Below are 18,410 nucleotides of genomic sequence, written 5' to 3' on the forward strand. Positions count from 1 at the left end.
GGGCGGTGATATGAAGATCAGAGTTTACTTAACTACTTGGTTTCATTGTATCTATGCTAGAGTTTGTGTATATACATGTATCTATGTGTGTGTGTGATACAGTTTGCTGACATTTAGCTTTATGTATGTCTGGACAGGAGGCTTCATGGGGACCAGATTTGGGCAGTGTAGAACTGCTTTGGCCAGGTGGACCTGTCCTCACACACAACCTGCATATAGTGCTGGTGCAACTAAGCATATCTAAACCAAGGAATCTTCTAAAGGTCAGACTCTTGATCATATTTTCTTAACATATCACATCATGTTTTCTTTGTTTTAAAATACAGTATTGCCTTCCGTACAGTGTGCAAGTAATATTTGTGTTTGTGTGTTTGAAGGTTTACAGCATTGCATCCTGAAGAGAGGGCATGGTGTGCTCCTAGCCACTTGTGAAAATGCCCAAGAAAGACTCCAAGAAGGACGCAAAGAAGGACGCAAAGAAGGGTGGAAAACCTGAACCAGAGAAAAAGAAAGAGGAGGAAAAGAAAGGGAAGGATGACAAAAAGGGAGGAAAAGATGACAAGAAAGCCAGCAAGGATGATAAGAAAGGTGGAAAGGATGATAAGAAAGGAGGGAAAGACGACAAGAAAGGGGGGAAGAAGGGAAAGGAGGAGCCACCCAAGGGGAAAGATGATGGAAAGAAAGGAAAAGACAAAGGGAAAGGTAAGAAAGTGGAGTCTGAGGAGGAAGAGGACGAGCTCCTGAGTGATGAGGAAGAGGATGAAGAGTTCAGTGACGAGGATGATGAGGAAGACTCAGAGGATGACAGAAGAGGGAAGGGGCGAGGAGGTAAGGGAGCTAAGGGAAAGAAAGGGGGGAAGTCTAGACGTGGGGACTCAGAAGAGGATGACGAGGAGGATGAATACGACGAAGATGAGGATGACGACTACGATTCTAAAAAGAAATCTAAAGACGGCCGCCACCATAAAGGAGGGAAATCTGATGCTGATGCGAAGAAAAAGAAAGGCAAAAAGAAAGACGAGGCTCCGCAGCTTCCGATAAAGGAAATCCCAAAGAAAGGTCTGAAGAACATGTCCAGGATGTTCATGAAGTTTTCTGGCTTCAAGAGGCGCCGGAACAGCAGGAAGAAACTGAAAAGTACATCGCGTTTGTTCCTGGGGTTGGGGAAGAGAAAGAATCGCCTTGCTAAGAAGAAACGCCGCAAATCCATGCTGAAGAACACCTCTCGATTCATGATGAGGTTTAAGGCCAGCAAAAAGAAGAAAAAGGAGAAGGACGACAAAGAGAAGGAGAATGATGGGAAGAAGCCGTCCTACATGCTGCTTCGTCTGGGAGGAGGGAAAGAATCAAATGAGAAGAAGGGGGGCTTCTTCAAAAACTTATTTGGAAAAAAGAACAGCGAGGGGCCTCCTGAAGACTTCAAGAACAGAAGCGCGGTGCTGGGTAGGGTTGCAGCAGCAACTAACTGGCTGACCAAACGCTTCCTGTCCACTAAAACGCGAGAACACCATGGCTTGGGCGGACATAGATCACATGGCCGACACGCCAGCTCCAGAGGTCATCTTCATGGTTACCATAACGATGGTTATGAGAACGGGGAGGAGGCTTATGGATACGACGAGCAACATACAGGCCGCCACAAAGGTCATAGAGGCTATGATGATGGCTATGGCGGTTATGGAGACGAGGCATATGCAGACCAGGGTCAGTTGGGTTACTATGAAAATGGAGCAAGGGTAGCAGACTATCAAGACCAGGGTTACTATGAGGAAGAAGGACTCTACGATCCAAATGCAGGATATTATGAAGGTGATCTTTACGATGATGGCATGGGGGGCTACTACAACCCTGCCCAGGGCTACTATAACAACCAGGAAGCTGATTACTATGGTTACCAGCAACAACAGGCAATGTACGGTGACGAGGGTCTGAACTACTATGCGCTAATGGGTGAGGGCCATGTGTATGGTGAAGATGTAGATGGGTTCCTTGACCCTCAGGCTCAGGGTTATTATGATGAAAATGGTCAAGGAGTTTACTACGGTGATGGACAGGGGGGTTACTATGACAACGCACAGGCAGGTTATTATGAGGACCCTTATGCAGCAACTATGGGAATGCAAGGGGGATTACCACCAGACTATCAACTTAGTTATATTGATGCTGGCATGCCCTACCAAGACTACAGCTCCCAGCAGGCCATCGGGTTCCCACCAGGAGGCCAGCAGGTCATGGGCTTTGGAGGGCAAGGGATGGATCAGGTACAGGGGCAGTATGGGGACCAGTATGCAGACCAGTATAATCAATATGGGGATGATATCGGTGAAGTTCAGGGAGGGGAGATGACATTCAGAGTTCCGAGACCTCAAGTGCGCCTGTTTGGGAAAGAGCGTCTAGATGTGCCCATGCCCCCTCCACCTATGTTGCCACCTGATCCAGAATTTGAAGACATGTCAGAAATCCAGTATGAAGACCAGTATTCTCTTGCACCAGGTCAGATTGGTGACATGATGTCAATGCAGCAGCAAATGGGAATGTCACCACATCAACAAATGATGATGTCACCACAACAACAAATGATGATGTCTCCTCAAGAGCAAATGATGATGTCACCACAACAGCAAATGATGATGTCCCCACAACAGCAAATGATGATGTCTCCTCAAGAGCAAATGATGATGTCACCACAACAGCAAATGATGATGTCTCCTCAAGAGCAAATGATGATGTCCCCACAACAGCAAATGATGATGTCTCCTCAAGAGCAAATGATGCTTTCTCAACAAGAAAATATGTTGTCCCCTCAAGAGCAAATTATGATGATGCCCCCACAGATTATGTCACCACAGCAACAGATGTTGTCACCACAGCAGCAGATGATGTTACAACAAGAACAGAGCATGGCCGCCCAAATGATGCCACCACAGAGTCTGTCACCACAGCAACAAATGATGTTGCCACAGCAGCAAATGATGTTGCCACAGCAGCAGATGATGCCCCAGCAAATGATGTCACCACAAGAGCAGATGATGTCACAACAAATGATGTCACCACAAGAGCAGATGATGTCACAACAAATGATGTCACCACAAGAGCAGATGATGTCACAACAAATGATGTCACCACAAGAGCAGATGATGTTGCAGCAACAACAGATGATGTCGCCACAAATGCTTTCACCACAGGTAATTCTAGCTCTGTTGTGTCATTGATGTTGTATAACCATACTCTTTAACGCTACGGGGTAACAGAAGGGCAACTTTGCCAAGTTTTTAAAATGATTCCTATATATAATGTGGGGTGAACATGTGAAAGTCAGACAAAACATCCCACTGTATTCTAGAGAGCACACTCCCACACGCAGTAACACAGCTTGTAGTTCCTTATTTTAAGTAATCCCATCCTAGAGGGAGAGCCAAAGCATCTCTAAGAAACAACTAAGAAAATGTTCCGCCACATTGTTAGCTTTCAAGTAGTGAAATCAAAAAATATAGCACAAGTCAATGAGTGATACTACTGTTACTGTAATGCCTATTTCTCACCTCAAATGTTTTCAGAAACATCTTGTAGTGTACTGTTTAGCTGTAAAATGAGAAAGTTTGTGACCCGGCCGGCATGTTGAGATCAGTTGAGGAAATACCAAGCACCGTCCACCAGCCAGAGCAAACTTTCTCATTTTACAGCTTAACAGTACACTACAAGATGTTTCTGAAAACATTTGAGGCAAGAAATAGCTGTAACAGTAACAGACTACTGATTCATATTTGATCAGCGCTGCCTAGTTTTGACTGTTTGACTCTCACTCCCTGTGCTTCTTGTGCCTCTTTTTTCATTCTCTATTTACTGTACACATATTTTTTGTATTTTTCTGGCAGCAGATGATGACAGACCCGATGATGATGTCACAGGGTTATGGCTCAGTTATCCCTACTCCAACTGCCATGATCATTAAGCAAGCAAGTATGTCCCCCCGTCCTTCGCGGCGCTTGCAACCCTCTCCGACTCCATCCCGCCGCTCTGTCATCATGCCCTCCCCACAGATGCAGCGCCATCCCTCTGCCATGGCTTCTCCAGTACCCTCTCCTATGCTTCAACAGAGACGCAGCCCCTCCCCGCAACCATCCATGAGGAGTGGGTTTATCAATGCCCAAAGACCCACCTCTGTTATGTCGAGACAAATCTCATCTCCTTCCTCCCCCATGGCGTCCCCCCACGCCCGTCGTAGAATGCAACCTCAGAGATCACCGTCTCCCATGGCTCGAGGACCCTCACCCCCTCACTCTCCCCGTACCTCCATGATCCGGCGAAGTCCTCCAGCCTCACCAAGAGCGTCAATGAGACGACGTTCTCCACCTTCCTCACCCCGCGCATCCATGAGGAGGCGAAGTCCCCCAGCCTCACCCACGCCAGCCCGCAGCCCGTTTGGAGGGAGGACGATGCGTGGTCCACAATCCCCTCCCCTCTCCCCTGGTCATGCATCTCCCCCTCACTCTCCACAACTCAGTAGAAGACCATCTCCCTCTCCCTCCCTATCTCGTCGCAGTTTGTCCCCTGCAGGGCCTCGGCCTGCCCAATCATCTCCTACCCTCTCTCGTCGCTCAACTCGGCAGCTCAGGGAGCCAACGCCAATGGCCCGGCCTAGGATGGGGGGAAATGTTCCATTAGGTACTGTCAGACCCTCACCTATGGGTCTCCGAGGGCGCCCAGTGCCCCCACCCACCCAGAATGTGCGTCCATTTCGTAACTCCTCCATACGAAGCAATAGGTCTTCTGTTCTCACAGTGGACTCCTCCCTCTGCTCCCCTTTTCACTCCCCTCACATGGTGCACCGTGCCCCCATGGGGAGGAGAGAATCTGGACGGTTTCCTCCTCGCCCTGTGGCTCGAGGACGTCCCCTCCAGCAGTCTATAAGAAGGATGCCTCCCCCCTCTCCACAGCTCTCCCTTAAACACATGCCACATCCTGCATCCCCACGCCTCTCTCCTCGACTTTCTCGTCACTCCTCCCGCCGCCTGCCCCCTCGGTCTCTCCATCCGCCCACTTATGCACCAGAAACGTATGTGTCTGGCCCCTATGCTGATCCTTATACTGAGCAGTTAATCGCCCCCTCTTCTCCCATGTTATCTGGTGCTTTGCGGAACCAGGCTATCCGACAGGCCTCTTTTGCTTCCCCCTTTGGCCCAGAGTCAGTCCAGGTGGTAGACATAGGTGGGATGGTTACCGAATATGTAGAACCTTATGGTCCCTCATCCCCTTTGCTTTCTGGTGCAATGCAAAACCAGGCAATTCGGGATGCATCCTACATGTCCTCTCTGCAGAGACCAATGTCCCTTTATGAGCAACCCATGGCCCCCTCATCTCCCATGATGTCTCGTGCTCTGCAGAATCAAGCTATACAGAATGCATCTTATGCTTCCCCTTTACAAAGGCCAATGTCCCCTTATGAGCAACCCATGGCCCCCTCATCTCCCATGATGTCTCGTGCTCTGCAGAATCAAGCTATACAGAATGCATCTTATGCTTCCCCTTTACAAAGGCCAATGTCCCCTTATGAGCAACCAATGGCCCCCTCATCTCCCATGCTGTCTCGGGCGCTGCAGAATCAAGCTATACACGATGCATCTTATGCTTCCCCTTTACAAAGGCCAATGTCCCCTTATGAGCAGCCCATGGCCCCCTCATCTCCCATGCTGTCTCGGGCTCTGCAGAATCAAGCCATACACGATGCATCTTATGCTTCCCCTTTACAAAGACCAATGTCCCCTTATGAGCAACCCATGGCCCCTTCATCTCCCATGCTGTCTCGGGCTCTGCAGAATCAAGCTATACAGGATGCATCATATGCTTCCCCTTTACAAAGGCCAATGTCCCCTTATGAGCAGCCTATGGCCCCTTCTTCCCCAATGCTGTCTGGAGCTCTGCAAAACCAGGCTTTGAGAGAAGCCTCCTATGCGTCTCCTCTTCAGAGGCCTCAGTCCCCATATGCCTCATCTGTACCTTCATCTCCAATGCTCTCTGGAGCCATGAGACATGGTCAGGCACTAAGAGGTGTGGCTTCTTATCAGACTCCACAGCTCCATTCACCATACGGACCGACTGTTGTCACTCCATATGATTACATCACTGAGCCTGGTCCATCACCACTGCTTAATGACGCCCTACTGAACCGCGCTAATTTGCAGAATGTCTCATCTTTAAGATCCCCTATGATGCAGCGCCGTAACCCTTACGCACCAGCTAGGCCTCAGCTCCATCATGCTCTTCAACAGAACCCAAACCTCCGCCAAGCATCTTTCCAGACACCTATGCAACTCAGACGGTCCCCATATGGACCTCCACCGCCCTCTTCACCAATGTTAGGAAGTGCCCTGCAAAACCGGCAGTTGATGCAGGCATCGTACCGGCTGCCAGATGGAAGCTTGGTGTCACCATACGCAAGTTCACCTTCCTCCCCGATGCTCGGCCATGCCTTGCAAAACCAACAACTCCGTGGAGCCTCGTACACCTTGCCTGATGGATCAATAATCAGGGTAGGTATACATCAGACCAGCACATATGGGTAGTTTGCCTTTTGGTGGGATAGTAAACCGAAGATCCCATTGTGTTGCCTATAAATAACCAACTGTAGCCAACTGTTTGATATATAGGCTGAGATTTAGATGGAAATGACAGTCTGATGCTGCTATAACGTTAAAGCAGCAATGGGTAGAAATGGAGCAAATATGATTAAAAAAAGTGTTTTCGTTACCTCAGAATGAGCCGTTTATATCTACATACGGAGCCGGTCCCCTCTCCACAGAGTCCGCCATGTTGCACCGCCATGTTTCAACAGTAGCCCAGAACAGACGAACCAAACTCCGTTAACTTTTCCTGCTTGGGCCGGAGTCAATAATGTTACTTGCTCCCGTCGCCGCCGCTCTCTCTCTCTTGTTTCACCACTCATTTCCCAAGTACACACTCTACGCACTAGTGTTGAGTCTGGAAATCTCAAGCCTTGGGCTAAGAACGGCAGAGATCCCAGCTCAATGTTCTTCAGGTTCAATTTTAATGGTGTCAGAAAGTCAACACAGGTTACTCAAATGAATCACATAATGCTGTACAAGTATTTTGCAAAAAGCAGAGTTTTCATGGTGTTTAATATCAACAGACATAAACACAACCAAAACCCGAGCAGGTCCGGACACGTCTGTCCGGACGCAACTGCCCGCGTTCCTTACATCATAACCTTATATACTTGGAACAAAGAACTCACCCCTCTTTTCCTGTCATCATAAATCGTAGTATTCCTCAATTCTACTGGTCTCTGTCCTACTAATCAGCATATACCTCTGCCATACATATGATCTTGGTACCTCCTATATGATCTTGGTACCTCCTCTGCCAGATTCCCTGTTTTGGGCCCCCTGCAGCTGCAAGGTTTGCTTGGATCAGCATTACATCACTAGAGCTGTGAGTTACAGTGGCCAGTGTGAGTATTACAGCACTGGGATCAATACAGCAGCACTATGATTGTATGCTGTTTCAGTAGTAAAAACAGTGTTATAGGATTAATACTTTTATCATTGTTTATCACATTTTTATATAGTTTAAAAGGGATTGCTTCCTCATTCCTCCCTTTGGGACTATAAAGTCCCACATAATAAAATACTACGTGTAAGTGTAAGCATGCAACATCATACATCAATTGGGTTAAAAACACAACTGAGGATACTTAGCACCTTGCCAAGGTTTATGTAGTTACTCTAAGGAAAATATATAAGTCATACATTGAATATAAGAATATATCGTATAAGAATAAAATGTGAATAATTATCTAAGTTACTCAAAAAGTCCATTGTGAAAGGGATGTTGCTCGTGAAAAGCAAACATTGACACACACATGATGACAGTGTAGTTGGTAGAAAGTCTCTTGATCAGCGAGGAGGACATTTACGTTTATGTCTCCATCGCCTCTTCTTCTTTTTGGAGGGGTTACTTTAGTGTCCTGTACAGCTTGTGTCAACGACAAACTGCGGAATTTGGGGATCATCCAGAGATCTAGAGTCCATGATGAGCCGGATGAGTTCATTTAGGTCTGGGGCATTATTTTCCAGGGCCGGGCTATCAACAGATGCAGTGCGGGTAACTGGCACTGGTGTAGACATGCGTTGGGACAGGAATATGACTGACGTATGGTAATTGTGTCAAGATAAACTACTTCCTGAGTCATAAGGCCATGTACGGTGTTTACAGTAACTTATTTCTATCATAAGGAGTCCGGGGATCAAATGGAACAATTTTTCTTTGGCTTAAAATTTGACCTGGTGCGGGTACATTTTGCTTCTATTATCATATAAAAGGGGTTCCAAATCAGTGGCGGCAAGTCTAAGAGTTCAGTCTGAACTGTCGACTACTTACAGTAACTCCCACTCATTTCCTATAACCTATGAGCATTAGCTCCTGACATGGTGTATCTCAGGCGTCGGTAATGTGTCAACACTGTCTCTGTTCTGAATACTTCTGCTTTTAACTGAGCTATCTCTACTGTCGACTCAGCTATGGTAGTCTCCTGGGTCTGAATCTGCCTGCGGAGTACGCTATTGGCAGTTTCCTGAAACTTAACGGTGTCGGTGAGGACTCTGTTGTCAGTCGTCAGTTTCATAACCTCAAAGGTCAAGTTAGTCATTCGTTGGTATTTTCTTATTCTAGCGTATCTACTCTTGTCGTACTTCATCTGTCTAGCGCGTAGGGTGTGCACTACACCTCGTAATGGGTATTTCAGCTGGTATTTCAGCCTTCTGTATTTGTTAGTAGGCAAGTTGCATAGGGCAATTTGGAGCGTTTTGTGGGTAATATTTTGGGGCCAGGCTTCATCAACGTCAAGAGCCTCAAGAAGCTTGATGATGTCCTCAGATGCAAAGGGTGATTCCTCTGGAGGCGGGGTCGGCACGTCCCTCTCTCGGTTGTCGGTTGGACGAGATGATGACACCGGCTGAGAAGTTGACGGCTGCGGTTCAGCTGGGCTGTGGTCCTCGTCCTCGTCGCCTTCAGATGAGAAGCCGTGCACTGACACCGTGTCCAGCGGCCAGCACTCATAGCTTGAGTTGTCCGAGCTCCCCGACTGGACAGAATATGTGGGATTCTGACCAGGCGGTCTGTTTGGAGGAGTTGAGCATTCCTGGGCCTCTAGGTACTGCCAGGATGGTTCTCCGTCAACTGTGACTGCTGTGGGTGACGTCATGAGGACCACTTTAACGTATACCGGATCTCTCTTTCCTTTTTTCTTCTCCTTCTCCTTCTCATCCTCCTGTAATGATTCAACCTGAGCATAGATACTCCTTTGCACATTAGTCATTTGTTTCATGTAGAGTTACATATTTATCATAAAAACATCCCATGAGGGGCCTTTGGCATGTATGTTATACAGGCGTAAGCATGGGTCGACCCGTAAGCAGTTTATGCAGCGTAAGCTTGAGGTCTTATGCGCAGATCCTCTGTTTGCCATTAGTGCAAGCGTTAGTGTAGCTTCCCAAGTTAACTCCGTGCACATGCATATTGTTAGTAGCTTGCTTTTCAGCACATCATTCGCTCTCTTCAACCATTCCATCAACCATTCCTTGAACATTGTTTTTTACTGTTCCCGTTGTCTGAGTTGATTTATACCAAATCTAGGAATGATCTCTGCACAAGAACTTTGTTACAGTGTTGGCATCTTTATCTGGCTGGTATTGCTTCTACCCATCTACTGAACCTGTCTTTCACCACTGACATGCATCTATTGCCTCCTACAGGTTTGAATATATCTACAAAAATACTCTGTCAGGTGTTGGAATGATCCTTTAGGAGTGGGTATGTGTCCTGCTGGAGTGGTAATACCTCATCTCATGTTACTTTTTAAAGCATATTTTGCATCAGCTGATGGCTGCATCGACAATTTGGAGAAATTTAGAGCCCAGCAATTTAGAGCCCAGAAATTTTATTTAATTCTATTTCGATTTTTTCCTCATTACGATTTTCCTCATTACTTCCCCCCTTGTCACATGGGCAAACCCATGTGCATCCTGAATCATAAGGTGCAAGAGAATAAAGGGCTCTAATAGGAGGCCTTCATGATTTCTACACAGGTCTTTCACATTAGTTGACGCCCCCCTTGACACCCAAAGATCCCTTTCGGTTGGTGAGACAGTGTTTTGTAGGTCGCGTAGATCAGTTTCCGTGACCTTGTCTTCAAGGCAGCATTCAAACACGGGATACTTTTTCCTGGTGCCGATGTTATTTAGGATTAGAATAGATGTGGGGAAGGCCAAAGCCGCTACTTGGGCAGTTACATCGGTTTTGTTAATATATTTCGTAATAAATGATTAGTCTTTTCTATGTTTTTTACGATTACAATTTGTTACGATTTCATCATGGCCAGTAAAAGGAACTGGATTTGTGTATGGTGTTGAATAGGCGAGCCATCTGTTTTAATGAACTCACAACTTTTCCCACACTGCTCTAAACAAATAGCATACTCCATGGGCGTATGCCGAATCAGTGTATATATCAACTTCTTTACCTGCCGCAAGGGTGTAGGCTTGAGTTAGAGCTTTTAGTTTTGCTAGCTGAGCTAAGCATGGTCGATCACATGGGGCGCCTTCTAGCATATGGCAATTGTCTGGCATCATTTGAACTATAGAGTAGTGTCCTGTCCATCTCTGTAACAGGATCCATCTACAAACAAAACCATATCAGGTGATTATAATGGGGTAGACTGTAGGTCCTGTCTTAGTTTGTGTCACCTCTGTGTATCCACAAACGTTTTTCAGCATCTGTTACCCTATCTTGAGCTAATATTAGGGAATTAAGAGTGGTTAGGGGTGCACAGTCATCTGCTATGAGTATCGGGGCTATTATGCAGCCCAGTGCTGCCTGTTTAGCAGCTTCATCTGCCAAATTATTTCCTTTAGCTATCAAAGAGTTGGTCTTTTGATGTGCGTGACATTTGATTATTGCTAGAGCAGTTGGGAGATGCAATGCTTCCAAAAGATGGGAAATGGCTTCTCCATGCGTTAACGGAGTGCTGTCTGCTCTGAAGAATCTTCACTGTTTCCAAATGTTAGCATGAACATGACAAACTCCGTAAGCGTAGGCAGAGTCTGTATAAACTTTAAGACGTTTACCAGCGGTCAAGGTACAGGCAGCTGCAAGAGCTTTGATTTCAGCTAATTGAGCAGAGCAGGGCTGATCAACCTGGCGGGACTGCAATGTGGTAAAGGTACCATCTTGGTCATTCAATTACTCTACGCCGCACCCTGCGCGGGTTCCGGTCGCGTCACGAAAATATGAGCCATCTACAAACAATGTGAGATCGGCTGGGATCGGCTGATTATGAAGGTCTTTTCGTGCTCGCATAAATTTCTCTGTTGTTTGTACACAATCGTGTGGTGTGCCATCTACTGGCAAAACAATTTTTGTTGCGGGGTTTACTGTGTTACATCGTTGGATGACGAGCTCTGGGGCGGAGAGTATTATCTCATATCCGGTGCGTCTAGCTTGCGTCAAAACAAATCGAGGACTTGTGAGTAGTGCATGTAATTGATGTGACGTATACAGAACCACTGCGTGTCCCATGGTGAGTGACGAAGCTTTTTGGTACGCAAATGCAGCTGCTGCCAGTCCCTGGTAGCAGGGTGGCAAACCAGTTTCAATGTTATCAATTTTAGTGCTGTAGTAAGCTAATGGCTGTTGGTGTATTCTGCATTAGTACAGCGCATGCGTATCCAGCTCTCTCTGTTACGTAGAGGTGGAACGGCTTTGTGTAATTGGGTTTCCCAGTGCCGGTGCAGTCTGCATGTCATTTTTTAACGCTTGAAAGGCACCCAGAGCCTCTTCCGTCCATGTGAGATGGGCAGAGTTATTTATTTGGCCAGCTGCTTTTATTAAAGCTCTTAAAGGTGTAGTTTTTATCGCATAGTCACATATCCAGGGCCTGCTAAACCCAGTCATTCCCAAAAAGGACAACATTTGTCCTACAATGTTTGGTTGTGGAGCTTTTGTTATAGTTTCCACTTGTGATGGCGAAATGTGCCTTTTTTCCCCACTTAGTTGTCTGCCAAGATATTCTACCGTCTGCTGGCAGAACTGAAGTTTTATCCCTACTTACTTTATGTCCTCCTTCTGCCAGTGTAGTTAGCACTGCGATGGAGTCAGTCTCACATTGAGCTTTTGAGGGGCTGCATATTAACAAATCATCAGCGTATTGTAAGATGGTACTTGGGACATCTAGATTTTGAAGGTCCTGCATCAACACGCAGTTGAACAATGTGGGGCTTTCACTGAAACCTTGTGGTAATCTTGTGTACGTGTATTGTTGTCCTTCGTACGTGAAGGCAAACAGGTGCCTTGAGTCTGGGTGTACTGGTACGCTGAAAAAAGCAGAGCAGAGGTCAATTACAGTATACCATCTTGCTTCAGGTGGGATGTTAGAGAGCAGAGTGTGTGGATCGGGAACAATAGGTACTTCAGCATTTATAGTAGCATTAATTGCTCTTAGATCATGTACCAATCGGTAATCGTTGGAATGTGTTTTTTTATAGGAAAAATTGGGGTATTGCACAGACTATTGGTTCTAACCAATACTCCTGCTTTTACCAACCCCTCAATGGTAGGTCGTATTCCTGCAATGGCATGTGGTAAAAGTGGATACTGCTTTTGGCAGGGCAACTTGGCCCCTGTTTTTATCTTAAATTTAGCTGGTGCTGCTGATTTTACAAAACCCACGTCAGTTTTGTGTTGTGACCATAGGTGCGCTGGATCTTGATCCAACAAATGTTCTTGTTCTGTTGTTACTGACATCTGTGTTTTAGGTTTGTCTTCCAACAGGACTTTCCTGTTTCTTCTCTTCATCTGCGCTGGAAAGCGTGTAGAAATGTGGTTGGACATTACTTTACATCTCCCAGTGTTTCTCCTTCCAGTTTGGACATTTCCATTTTCTCAGCGTATTGGCTTCTTAGTTGCTCCCATAACTTTGTTCGGAATCCATCAAATCCCACTTTGTCCGCCGTATGTCCTGTCACAGCTCTAGTCAGTCCTGCACCGTTGAGTACTTCATCTGTGATGGTTCTTACAGACACGTGCATCAGCAGAGCCTTGAGGTCTCCTAGGGCTAGTCGTATTCCAACCGTACTTTCTTCCACAGCTGTTATCCACTTGTTAGCTCCTCCAGTGAGATCTGGCAGTCTATTGGCCAAGCCAATCATGTCCATAAAAGACCAGAGCACGTACACTTCGCCACCTGTTTTGTCCAGTATTGGGCATATTCTCACCTGTGCCTGTTCCTCTTGTCCTTCTTGAAGCCAGCGTAGTGGAATCGATCTTGCGACTGTGTTAGTGGGTCGCGAGGATATGATTGGTTTCGGGTTCGTAGAGCGTGTTGTTCTTGGCGTTCTCTATCACGAGCCGCACGCTTTCCGTCCTCGTATGTTTTCATCATGTCATTGATCTCTGCTGTTGTGCGGTCCATCTGATTATTGATGCCCTCTATTCTGTTGCTTCTGTCTCTTCCCAATCTCTGATATCGTAGGCGGGCGGCCTCTGCCTCCTCCAGGTAGACATGGCCTGTAATAGCCCTGGGGAAGGGCTCAGTCCGCCCGTCTGGGGACCTGGGGGCGGGACATGAAGATTCTTTGGGTCGTGTGGCAGCTTCTTCGTCACGGAGGGAGCCTGCGTCGTGTTCACGTAGTGCCCTGGGCACATTGGGGGTGCTGTGTGATCGTCGCTCCTGTCTTTTAGTCTTTTCGTAGAGGGACTCGTCTTCATTATCTTCGTAGCTTTTTCCCATCACACGTCGGCGGGAAGTTTCCAGGTACTTTGCTTCTCGTCGTGACTGTTCAAGGAGTTGGCGGCGCTCTGCGCTTTTGTTGTCTCTTGATGATCTGCGGGATCTGGTTTTCTGCTGCCTAAGTGATTTATATTGCTGTCTGTCACTTTTTTGGAACTGGTCCAAGCCTGATGTATCTTCATCAGTAGTGGGTTCTGATTCTGACTCAGTGGTATCTTCTCTAGTCGCCTCCCTTTCTATGCTTCTGCTGGTTCTAGGGGATGGTCTGCCATCGCTTCCATCGTTGTCATCATTCTTTCATAGTTTAAGTTTCATGGTGAATTTTCCGGACATGTTTCCTGCCATATTCATCTCCCCTACTATGTCACTGTCTTCGCAATCTGGGTTCGGTGTCCTCACGGGGTACAGTCCTTTTACTTGACGTTTTTTTTTTTTTTTTTTTTTTTGTAAGGAGGAGGATGCTCAGGCAAGGGCGGTGCTGTGGGGGTCACTTTTGTTCTTCCTCTTTGTCTTTTATTTTAGCATCATTTATCTTTTGTAGCTTTCTTGTTTAAACCAGCTTAGCACCTGCCTCTCTTTCGTCCGTTAGTTCTTTTGTTTTTCTTTTTTCTTATTATCTTGGGTCTCTTTGTTTCTAATTTGTGTTTCCACCTCTTCACAACGTGCCATTTCGAAACTTCCTTCCTTAGGCCAGCGGGAGTTACCTGCTGTCCTCCTATACCACTTAGTCATGCACTGGTGAATACACCGTTTGTGACTCGGATGACGTGATATAATCGGTTCTACCGGATTTTTTCTGAGCTATATGGTTTTCCCTGCTCGGTCCCCATGAAGCCTTGTGTATCCTGTGATGCCAGGGCTTATGAAGGTATTTAAAAGGTTTTATTCAAAAGGGGGAAATGCCCAAAATAAATTCTTGCACTTCCCTTAATATATAGTTTATTAGTATCTGTTACTCTTTCTGGGAATGTGGGCTTTTATTAGCAGAGTTTAGTTAGATTTTATTTCAACTTTCTCTGAGAAAGGTCACCACGGTAACCGATCTTATTATTATATATGTATTTATCTTAGTATCTATTAGGGTTTTTTATTTATTATTATTATTATTATTATATATTTCTATTCTTTTCCGAGGGTCATACGGGTACTGCAGTTACACAACTCCACTTTATTTGTCCTGGTTTATAGTTATTTATCTTATGTGTATGCGTTTATCGTAACCAGGCTCATTTCAGTGGCTCATCGTTTCATTCTTTTTACTGTATCTCCCGGAAATCCCTCTTTTGCAGAGAAAACAAGCGTCCACTCCTACCGGCCGTGTCATCACGCCCAACGGCGTGAGTGACAACAGTGATCCAGAGAGGGTGCGCTTCGATCTCTGATCCAGAGAAATTCCCACAATCAACAGCTTATGTTTCCCCCACAGAATATACTACGCCCGCCGTGTAATTAGTTTTCTATTTCTGCAGTCACCGGGTGGATCAGTCTGCTCAATTTTTATTTCTTTAAATACTTTTTATTTATTATATAGTCAGTTTTATAAACGGTACTCTTATTTTATTTCTTTAAATACTTGTTTTATTTATTATCTAGTCAGTTTTATAAACAGTACTTTTATTTTATAATGTTATCTTACATTACTTTACTATCTTCCAATTTATTATTCTCTTTTCCTTCTTTTAATACTATTTTCTCAGTGTTTATTCTACTACACGGGTTATATTCCTCACACTCTATGTTTTACACAAGACAGAGAGGGTGAACAAATGGGAGAGGACATGAAGCAGGGAGTAGGATGAAAAAAAGGTGGGGGCTTGTACAAGAGGCGGAGGATTGCCCAGGGGGACAGAGGGTGCAGCAGGGAGGGCTGGAGTGAGAAAAAGAAAAAAGGGGGGGGGGCTATGAACAAAGGAAAGTTGATAAAAAAATGGTTTAAAGTATATTTGTACAGATTATTTACAGTGATCACGTTTTTTTTTTTTTCCTAGTAGTTATCTACCCGTTCTGTCCGTTTCTTGATCTGACAAAATCCTGGAAATGGCCAGAACTTATGCAGAAAAAAAAACGCGGTATCCGCAGAAACTATCTACTCTTAGCTCAAACAGGCTAATCAATAAAACCAACTTTACTAGTTATCTACCCGTTCTGTCCGTTGCTTGATCTGACAAAATCCTGGAAATGGCCAGAACTCATGCAGAAAAAAGAACGCGGTATCCGCAGAAACTATGTGGCTTGTTCACTTACTTTCTATCTACTCTTAGCTCAAACAGGCTAATCAATAAAACCAAACTCTATTTAAATACCATAACTATATTATAACAACAATAACAACACAAATGCAATATACAAGCCCTTCTTACCTTTAAACAACCTGTCAATATCCCCAATCTATTTATCTTTACCCTCACTCAACCTATCCTCTAATAGGCTCAAATTAGTTTAATGCACCACAGACATATATTCCATTAATTATTTACTTTCAACATTCATTCCTCCATACTTTCCACACCATAGTAAATTATAAAACACAAAGCGCATGCATTTGCAATGGACTTGTTTTTAGCCAGTGAGATTAGTTTATACTTTAGACAATTTATGTGTGATTTGTTTATTTAAGTGTTATCAATTTTAACTTAAATAGGTTCTTTTGGTAGAATGCTGCAGAGGTACCTTTAAAAACCTGGGTGGATCATCGCTCACGCCGAAACACACAGTCAAAGATATAAGAAAAAGCTCTTTTTACCTTTTTAGTGGCCACAAAACTGGTGTGTTTCGGTGCAGGCGTGGTTTTCCCAGGTCCTCAGGTCCCCGGCAGCTCCGACCCTCCTGGCTGGCTCGCCAAATGTTGAGTCTGGAAATCTCAAGCCTTGGGCTAAGAACGGCAGAGATCCCAGCTCAATGTTCTTCAGGTTCAATTTTAATGGTGTCAGAAAGTCAACACAGGTTACTCAAATGAATCACATAATGCTGTACAAGTATTTTGCAAAAAGCAGAGTTTTCATGGTGTTTAATATCAACAGACATAAACACAACCAAAACCCGAGCAGGTCCGGACACGTCTGTCCGGACGCAACTGCCCGCGTTCCTTACATCATAACCTTATATACTTGGAACAAAGAACTCACCCCTCTTTTCCTGTCATCATAAATCGTAGTATTCCTCAATTCTACTGGTCTCTGTCCTACTAATCAGCATATACCTCTGCCATACATATGATCTTGGTACCTCCTCTGCCAGATTCCCTGTTTTGGGCCCCCTGCAGCTGCAAGGTTTGCTTGGATCAGCATTACATCACTAGAGCTGTGAGTTACAGTGGCCAGTGTGAGTATTACAGCACTGGGATCAATACAGCAGCACTATGATTGTATGCTGTTTCAGTAGTAAAAACAGTGTTATAGGATTAATACTTTTATCATTGTTTATCACATTTTTATATAGTTTAAAAGGGATTGCTTCCTCATTAGCTCTGCTTCAAATGACCCACGCTACTCTTACAACAAGTGACTCTAAAGAGAGACATTCTCGTCTTTGCGTCGGCCACCGTAGCTTTTAATGTAGAAGTTTGGAGACATATTACGCTGTTCCCGTCTGTGAGGGACACAGGATTGTTTTCCCCCAAAAGGCGTCTTGGCCATGAGAGGCTACCCTGGGTGACGTATTGCCGGTCTGATGTATATGAGGAACATGTCAAAATATGTATACAATCTGCCATGTGTGTTTGTCTACACATAGAACAGCAACAACTGTTTTCTTACAGTTGTACTCTCCTGTATTACTCTCCACCACCACCCACACAGGACCCACGTCTCCCCCAGCAGCCCATGTCTCCAAACCTTTCCAGAGCTCTTCAGAACCCGAATGTCAGGACTGCTTCATATACTCTCCCTGATGGCACCTTTGTAGACCCGAGACAGCAAGTAACCCATGACTCATTATCCTTTACTTTAATTGGATTTACCTCTTATTGTTATATTAATTTCTTCTCTCTTCCTAAAATGGTTAACCATGTATTTGTTAAAGCTGATGGATATTTTTTCTCGCTCTGCCATCTCTGCTCATTCAGCAACCCATCTCCCCCAACCTGGCTAAGGCGCTGAGCAACCCGGCTCTGCGTGCAGCCTCCTATTCGCTGCCCGATGGCACCATTGTGATTGACCCCAATAAACCGAAGTCCCCGAACCTTACAGCAGCACTTCAGAACCCTTACCTGAAAATTGCATCTTACACCCTGCCCGATGGTACTATCATCATTGATCCACGGAAACCTGTCTCCCCGAACCTCTCCGGCGCCCTTCAAAACTCTGCCCTGCGGAACGCCTCCTTCACATTACCAGAAGGGGTCCAGGACCCCAATACACCCATCTCACCAAACCTGGCTAAGGTTAGCTACGGGTTCACACTCTTTGGTTTTGTATGTTTTCTCTTTCTTTCACACTACCTGTTACTTTGTGTGTGTGTGTGTGTGTGTGTGTGTGTGTGTGTGTGTGTGTGTGTGTGTGTGTGTGTGTGTGTGTGTGTGTGTGTGTGTGTGTGTGCGTGCGTGCGTGCGTGCGTGCGTGCGTGCGTGCGTGCGTGCGTGCGTGCGTGCGTGCGTGCGTGCGTGCGTGTG

The 18,410-nt window shown here is 45.6% G+C and overlaps 1 protein-coding gene across 1 annotated transcript in view; it reads left to right on the forward strand.

Annotated features, from left to right (window-relative positions):
- Positions 1–593: 593 nt before the first annotated feature.
- myo15ab (myosin XVAb) overlaps positions 594–18,410 on the forward strand; it is a 70,700-nt gene continuing 52,883 nt past the window's right edge. Inside the window, exons 1-4 of the mRNA XM_074629692.1 lie at positions 594–3,185; positions 3,876–6,530; positions 17,599–17,718; positions 17,865–18,182. Of these exons, the coding sequence (XP_074485793.1) occupies positions 1,071–3,185; positions 3,876–6,530; positions 17,599–17,718; positions 17,865–18,182 (5,208 nt within the window). The 5' untranslated portion in view covers positions 594–1,070. The remainder of the gene's footprint in view (positions 3,186–3,875; positions 6,531–17,598; positions 17,719–17,864; positions 18,183–18,410) is intronic.

Source organism: Sebastes fasciatus, chromosome 3, assembly GCF_043250625.1.
Source record: "Sebastes fasciatus isolate fSebFas1 chromosome 3, fSebFas1.pri, whole genome shotgun sequence".
Taxonomy (NCBI): domain Eukaryota; kingdom Metazoa; phylum Chordata; class Actinopteri; order Perciformes; family Sebastidae; genus Sebastes; species Sebastes fasciatus.